The sequence below is a fragment of the Tupaia chinensis genome, unplaced genomic scaffold (assembly GCF_000334495.1).
Source record: "Tupaia chinensis unplaced genomic scaffold, TupChi_1.0 Scaffold000617_2, whole genome shotgun sequence".
Taxonomy (NCBI): Eukaryota; Metazoa; Chordata; class Mammalia; order Scandentia; family Tupaiidae; genus Tupaia; species Tupaia belangeri.
The window spans coordinates 2,228,805-2,236,928 of record NW_006160137.1 but is presented as its reverse complement, the minus strand read 5'-3'; the positions used below and the strand labels follow the sequence as shown (position 1 = coordinate 2,236,928).

The window sequence follows — 8,124 nt, the reverse complement described above, 5'->3', positions numbered from 1 at the left end:
CTCTGGCAACTACAAAACAAAACATGTTTAGGAAAATAAGGCGAGTGGCCCGATGCAGGGAGATCTGCAAGCTGCAGATTGGGGAACGGATTTGAGTGTGGTACGCAGTGAGTGCTCGCTTTTGTGATGTGTTTATAGAGTGATGAGATGAGTTCAAGCCACGGAGCTGGAACTTGAACCGCGGTCGGCTACATGGGAGTCCAGCAACATAGCCATTACGCCAACTTCTGGTCCCAAGTCTTGTATCTTAGCATGTTTTTTCTGCCAGGGCTTGCCTGGGGTGCAACTGTTAAATGCTGTCCATTGGGAGGCAGATCCCACATGGCCAACCACAGTTCAAGTCCCAGCCCCTGTGGCCTGCACAGAAAACAAAGGTTTCTTGAAACAGTTGATGGATAGGGTTAAAAATGGGCCCTGGCCCTGGCCAGGAAGGTGGGAATGGAGGGGGGGGGGCAGAAAGGAGAGACCTCAGAGGGAAGGGACTGACCAGGGTTGAGCCATGATGCTCAGGGACCCACGGCCACAGGCACACTGATGACATCCCCTCCGAGCGAGCACCAGGTGTCACAGATGGGCTGGTTGTCACAAATGGTCAGCAGCTGTCTGGCACAACTGCCCACTAACGTGCATCTCTACTGGACACACGGGAGTTCCTCCTTCCCCACCTCCCAGGCACCCCCAACAAAGGTTCTGAGTTCTAGAAACAGCCAGAACATGCGAGTGGTTACGCGTGAAACGCTGTCCTGCATCTTTCTGTCTCAAAGGTAGCAGCTGTCCTTTCCCCTACCCCCCACACTCCCTAAACGATTGCTGTGCCAAGATGAAGAGGAGGCCCCAGGCTGCGGGGGGCTCCTGGCCATGAGGAGCTGCTGCAGCGGTGCCAGGGCAAAAGGCATGTGAGACATGGCAGAGATTCCGGCAGTGTGGCCAGGTCCCTGGCATCTCCTCCACGGCTGCACTTACTTATTCAGGGAGAGCGGCTGCATCGGTTTTCCTGACAAAGCCGCGTCATCCTTCGCTTCCCACTCTCTCCCCTTTTCCTTGCCTCTCCCGCTGTTCCCGGATGATTGCCAGCCAGGCAAGGTTGGCCTTGGCTTGCTCTGTTTTCCCAGCTAAATGCATTTCCGTGGAATGCTCTTTCGCTTTCTGCTTCTTGGTTCTTTCTCGTTCTCTTCTTGAAAGCTCCTTTGGCCCATCCAAGTCCAGTTGTGTACAGTTCTGGCTGTCTGTGCCACCCGGTTGGGGTTGTCGATGTCGATGCCCCCTTCCAGCCTTTGCGCTTTTGCTGGTAGTCATCTTCTTCACCCTCACTCTCCTCAGAGTCTAGAGATTTCTTTTTTGGGGGGTCACCTGCAGCCCCATCTCCACCTTCTTGTTCCTCTTCTTCCTGGCTTTCTGCTCTTCGACCTGGAGCTGTGCGTCGACTCTGCAGGGCTCATGTCCTGCCTTGCCTGGCCTTTGTGACCTCCCTTTCTCCCTCCTTTAGTCATCATGGCTCCGGCCTTCTTGCCCAAGTTGATATCCCCTTCTCCCCTTCTCCTGGTACGTGCTTCTTATGGCTTCGTTCTGGCCAGGGTCACGAAGTACCATCCGTTCTGCGTGATGGGCTTGCCCATTGGTAGGCCTTTCAGACTGGGTCCTCTTAGAGTCTTTACTCGAGAGTCTTCGCACGGGAAGCTAAGTGGGAGAGTCTTCTGTTCTTCAAAGGTGAAACTGGATGTGTAAAAGTGGAGCGTCCTGAACCTGGGGTGTCCCAGTTTACCTCCTGTCCCTGAAAATTACCCACAGAGAAAGCAATTTGTAATAGGCTAGAACAAAATTTTCTTTCCTTTTTTTTTTTTTTAAAGAATTATTCATTTAATTTAATTTTATTTATTCATTCATGTATATTAATTTTGACCAGAGAAAGAGAGGCAGGACATGAGAAAGCAAGCCACCAGGTCCGGGACTTGAACAGTGATCGGCCATGTGGGAGCACCCAGCACCTTAACCACCACGCCACCTGCCGTTCCCAACAAAACTTGCAATGAGAGGACTGGCAGCCGTACCAGGAGAGAGTCCTGGTGGTAATGGAGTCCGCATCTTTGGGTCTGTAGACAGCCACTTATCATCTGTGAGCTATCTTTTTGTTTGGAGCTGGTTCCAGTTGGGTTTTTCACTTGGCACAAGAATATGTCCTTAAATAATCTACATTAAAAAGATTATTCCTTTTTATATATATCTAGGTGAAGACGGAGCTGGAAAAACAAGCTTAATAAGAAAAATTCAGGGAATAGAAGAGTACAAGAAAGGAAGAGGATTGGAATATTTGTACCTAAACGTGCATGATGAAGACAGGGATGGTGAGTCATTGGCTTGTAGCGTAAGTTTCTGAACTCTCCTCCCAGGTGTCCTGTCGCTCACGTTAGTCTTTGCCCTTTTGTGGTGTGTCATTTCCTACTAGAAATCCTGTGAGGTCATGCTGGCCATCAGGTAGTTATGCCTGGGCATACTTTTTTGGACTGGGGATTGGGATTCATGTAGTGGTATTTTGAAGTGTTTGAGGGTATTCTGGTTTGTAGACGTTAGGCTTCTGCCACCCTTGAAGAATCTCAATTTGTCAATTCATCCTCCCACACATAGTAATTACTTTACTGGCTCCCTTTTCACTTCTCATTTTCGGATAAAAATTTCACATACTCCCCAGCCTTTCCAGCTAATCAGCCAGTTTTTCTTCTATAGATAACTAGCCGTTGCATTTGTGAATATATCTTGAGTATACGTGGCTGTGTCTGCTGACGGTAAAAATACCATGGTGTTACACAATCTCTGGTTACAGATTAAGCATGCAAAGTACAGGATGCTGGTGCTCTGGTTGGCAGTTACGTCACGGTAGGCCTTTACTAAGTTTAGGAGATGTTACCTAAACAGTTGAACTTGATCAGAGCCCAGAGATGCCCCCAAATACCAAGTAGTGTTGTTAGCTGGGTGATGGCACGACTTTGTTTTGTCCGTAGATCAAACGAGATGTAACGTGTGGATCTTAGACGGGGACTTGTACCACAAAGGCCTCCTGAAGTTCTCACTGGATGGCGTTTCTCTGAAGGACACCCTCATCACGCTGGTGGTCGACATGTCGAAGCCTTGGACTGCTCTGGATTCTCTACAGAAGTGGGCAAGTGTTGTTCGAGAACACATCGACAAACTGAAAATTCCTCCCGAAGAAATGAAAGAAATGGAACAAAAGCGTGAGTCGTCTAGAAATATTAGCATAGGTTCCAAATGCAAAATGTCCTAGCTGACTCTAACCATTGAAATTTTTGATTAGTTGTTTTTTATTTTTTTGAGAGGTTTTTGCTATAGGGTACGTGCGCTTGTCAGAGAGAGAGACAGAGAGACAGAAAGCGAGAAATCACCCCCCAGGGAGATAGCCATGCCGCAGTGCCTTCTTCTCTATTCTCCTCTCGGGATCTTGGGCATGCACAGATGTGCCTGGCGTGAGTTTAAGCCACCAGGTCCGGGACTCGAACTGCGGTCGGCTACATGGGAGTCCAGGGACACAGCCATTATGCTTACTGCTGGTCCCATACCATTTTAATCCTATGCTGTGGATACTCTGTTTCCAGATTTGTTGTTTTGTTTTTAAATATGAAAAACAGTTACATCACTGATTGTACCTTTGAGAGTTCCTAGAAAATAATCACTGAGTCAAAGTATATACAATGAAGGCTTTTTTTTCATTCATTTACTTTTTTTTGTGCTGGAGAGAGAGATTTTGATGTAGGGCACATGCACTCACCAGAGAGACAGCGTCAGGAAGTGAGAAATCCCCTCCTGGAGAATGGCCATGCCACAGTCCCTTCTCCTCCATTCTTCTCTTAGGATCTTGGGTACTCATGCACACGTGCCTGGTGTGAGTTTTAAGCCTCTGGGTCTGGAATTCAGACCATGGTTGACCACGTGGGAGTCCAGCGACATAATTTGGTCCCTACTTTTCATTGTTTTAAATTCATGAGGGGTACAGTATCACAGGGCTTCTATGTCCAATGGCCTTAGCAGGAAGGTTGCTTCGGAATTTGGCTCAGACCGTGCCAATGTTGCCATGGGCACGGGTCACCTTTCTCCAGATGACTCGGTTTTACGTGGTTTGCCAGCAGGAGTCCCTGTGTTGTGCTTTGCTCTGTACACATAAGCACACCTCCTGCCTAAACAGATTTAGGTGCAGGAACACCTTCAGTTCTAAGAAGAGCTGCGTCCTCTCTTTGGTTCCTGAGACCCTGTTTATAGCCAGAAAAATGACCCCAGACCACAGCCTTCCAGACACAGTCGCCTTGTTGAAGCCCTGTTCCCAGCAGGCCTCGGGTATTTGCCCCAAAGTTCAGCAGCAGGAACCTCACTCGCCTCCCACTACTAAGGCTTAGCAGCAGGAACCTCACTCGCCTCCCACTACTCACCTCACACTACTTCATATGTTCATACTGACCTTCTTTTTAAGTGATGACTTCTAATAATGTATCTGTTTTGCTAATATGACATTAGTTTTTGCCAGGGTTACAAATGAATGTGGCCCAACATTGAGCCTAGGTGGAAAGGAGAGGTCCTGAGTAAAGGGTTTAGAGAAAGGCATTTAATATTAGCATTAATACTAAAAAGTCATCTGTAACTGTGGAATTTTTTTCCTCAATTTTTTTTTTTTTTGGAGAGGTCTTTGCTATAGGGTGCATGTGCTCGCCAGAAAGACAGAGACAGAGAGACAGAAAGCGAGAAATCACCCCCCCAGGGGGGATGGCCACGCCACAATCCCTTCTCCTCCATTCTTCTCTTGGGATCTCGGGCACACATGCGCATACGCCTGGTGTGAATATAAGCCACCAGGTCCGGGACTAGAACCACGGTCGACTACATGGGATTCCAGTGACATAGCCATTATGACAATTACTGGTCCTCAAATGTATTTATTTTTTATCCTTTCAGTGCCTTCATGGATTAGAGAAGGCACGTGGGCAGAGCTAGAGTGTGACTCGTCCAGAGTGTTTTGCTCACACTGAACCAGACCCAGATAGGGCTCACTCTTGGGAGCCGTCCAGTGCAGTATTCTGTTCTGTGTGTGGTTGTTACTGTGTGTGTGGGGGGGTGCCACAAGAAGAAGTATAAACTAGTAAAATACGCACTCAGAATACGGCAGAAAAAGCTACCTGCGGGGCCGCCAGGCAGCATGATGGGTAAGGCACTGGATCCTACATGGCCAACGCTGCGGTTTGTGCCCCGGACCCAGTGGCTTGAAAAACATTCTGGGAGTGTGTGTACACACCCAAAATCTCAAGAAGAGGATAGAGAAAGGACTGTGGCGTGGCCTTCCCCTCAGGGGGTGATTTCTCACTGTCCATCTTTCTGTCTCTCTTTCTGCTAGTGCATGTGCCCCATGGCAAAACCTAAAAAAACAAAAAGACAAAGCTATCTTTTGGGGCTGGCAGGTGGCGTGGTAGTTGAGGGCCTGAGGGCACTGGACTCCCACACGGCCGACCATGGTTTGAGTCCCAGATCTGGTGGCCTGCTTTCTTGCTTTCCTCCCTCTCTCTTTCTCTCTCTCTCTCTCAAATTAAAAAAAAAAAATTATAATGAATAAAGTTAAATAAAAAATAATTCTTAGGGACCAGCAGTTGGTGTAGTGGCTATGTCACTGGACTCCCATGTAGTCGACCGTGGTTTGAGTCCTGGACTCAGTGACTTAAACTCACACCGGGTGCGTGTGTGTGCGTGCCCAAGTGTGTGTGTGCCCATAATCCCAAGAAGAGAATGGAGACAGGATTGTGGTGTGGCCATCCCCACTTCGGGTAATTTCTCACTGCCCCTCTCATTTTCTGTCTCTCTCCAGCAAGTGCACATGCCCTATGTCAAAAAAAAAAAAATCTTAAAAAAAAAAATAAATAAAAGCTGCCTGTTGAGATAAAGCAACTTCTAAATGGTGCTTACTTTGACTTTCAGTGATTAGAGACTTCCAAGAGTATGTGGAGCCAGGAGACGACTTCCCAGCCTCGCCTCAGAGAAGGAGTACCACGTCGCAGGAAGACAGAGACGACAGTGTAGTTTTACCTCTGGGTGCAGACACCCTCACCCACAACTTGGGCATTCCGGTACTAGTAGTTTGCACAAAGGTTAGTGTGCTTCCTAGAGTCCCGCTGCTGGTATTACTGACGGTGAACAAGTCTTGTTTTCCAGACATGTTTGGAGTTAAACACATCAGTGTTTGTAGGTAATTTTTGTTAACAAGTAGAAATAATAGTTTAAAATATTGATGGATATTCACATGTTACTTTTGTGATTTTTTTTAAAGAATTATTTTAACATTATTTATTTAAATTTGACAGTGCAGCTTCTTTTTTTTTTTTTAAGTGAGTTTTTTTGTTTATTTGGTTTGTTTTGAGAGATTTTTGCTATAGGGTGCCTATGGTCACCTGAAAGACAGAGAGACAAAAGCGAAAAATCACCCCCCAGGGAGATGGCCACTCTGCCTTCCCTTCTCCTCCATTCCCGGGGAGTTTGGGCACGCATGGATGTACGTGCTCAATGTGAGCCACTGATCTGGGACTAGGACTGCAGTCACCATGTGGGAGTCCAACGATGTAACCATGACGCCATCTGCTGGTCCCAGTAGCGCAGCATTTAAGATAATGAAGTGACGGCTAGCCATGTGGCTTAGTGAGTAGAGGAGCCAGCATCCACCTAGCTGATCCTCCGGTGTGAATCCCAGCCCCTGCAGCTTGAGAAACACTGGGCGTGTGTACAGACGCATTCAGGGTCTTGACAGGATAGAGAAATAGAGGAGAAGGAATTGTTATGTGAGCACCCTCATCAGAGTGGACTCTCCCTCTCCATCTCTCTGTCTGTCTCTGGCAAGTGCATGCACCCTTTGACAAAAAGTGTTTTTAAAAAATTTGAGGGCCAGCCAAGTTGCATGGTGGTTAAGGCAGCTGGATCTCACATAGCCAACTACACAGTTCGAGTCCCACACCCAGTGGCTTGAAAATTACACCAGGTGCGTATGCATGCATGCCCCAGCTCCCAACAGGAGAATGGAGGAGAAAGGATTGCTGTGTGGCCATCCACCTGGAGGGTGCTTTCTCACCTTTTCTCCTCTGCCCCATCCTGCCGCGTGCATTCACCCTATAGCAAAACTTTAAAATTCATTACTTAGTTAACTAAAATGTAAGTGGAAATCTCCTGTCTGCTTTTCAAATGTGTAGTTAATTGTTATAAAACATATTTTTAAAGGTTTGCGTTTTGATCCCCGTGTGGTTTGTTTTTGTTTGGTTTTGATTGGCAAAGAGCTGTTCATTGGCAGAAGCCTCCATGTTTTATACCACAACTTGCCTCGTGAAAAAGCAGTGTTACTTTCAGAATCAAATGAGTCATAGATTAATACCATTTCCAAGTTGGAAGAAAGATCATCTTTGTATTTCATAACTCTGAGCCACATCAGCTGGACTTGGTGCACGAGCTTTTCCGTGTGCGGGGCGTGGGCCTCTCCCCAGGGGAGAATTGTGGGGGCTCAGCACCGTCCGTTGGAGACGGGTGGTGGGGGCTCAGGAAGACTAAGTTTCTTCCTTAGGTCAGGATGCCGATTTCAGTTTTGGTTAAACTAATGGTTTAAAGTTAAAACTAGGAGAAAAGGATTGCAGTGTGGCCATCCCCCCGGGGGGTGATTTCTCGCTTTCTGTCTGTCTCTCTCTGTCTTTCTAGCAAGTGCACATGCCCTATAGCAAAACCCTCTCAAAAAAAAAAAAAAAACAACTTTGTTCTGGTGTGTCGCTAATAGTATGACCACTTAGTATAAGCTTAACTTGGTATTCTTTTTTATTTTTTTGGAGAGGTTTTTCGCTATAGGGCGTGTGCGCTCACCCGAAAGACAGACAGGACTCGAACTGCTGTCGACTACATGGGAGTCCAGTGACATAGCCATTACGCTAACTGCTGGTCCCTTGGTATTCTTCATTAAAACTTTCTCTATGGGTTTTCACCAGATTCGCTATAACATAGAAGTCAGTGCTTTTTAAGGAACTAAGAGTTATTATTAGTTAGTCTTAACACTCTAACTGAAAACCTTTAGACTAGGTGGTAGTCTGGGTCCTCGCGTTCATTCCCTAC

General features: G+C 47.0%; 1 protein-coding gene and 1 pseudogene across 1 annotated transcript in view; one reads left to right on the top strand and one right to left on the bottom strand.

The window, feature by feature from the left end:
- The window catches only part of DYNC1LI1 (dynein cytoplasmic 1 light intermediate chain 1), a gene marked incomplete at its 5' end in the record, with an annotated part of 37,557 nt that overhangs the window by 15,645 nt on the left and 13,788 nt on the right, over positions 1 to 8,124 (top strand). The window contains 3 exon segments of the mRNA XM_006158961.2: positions 2,226 to 2,342; positions 2,997 to 3,227; positions 5,965 to 6,134. Coding sequence (XP_006159023.2) covers positions 2,226 to 2,342; positions 2,997 to 3,227; positions 5,965 to 6,134 — 518 coding nt within the window.
- On the bottom strand, positions 36 to 1,777 carry LOC102491093 (28 kDa heat- and acid-stable phosphoprotein pseudogene; annotated as a pseudogene).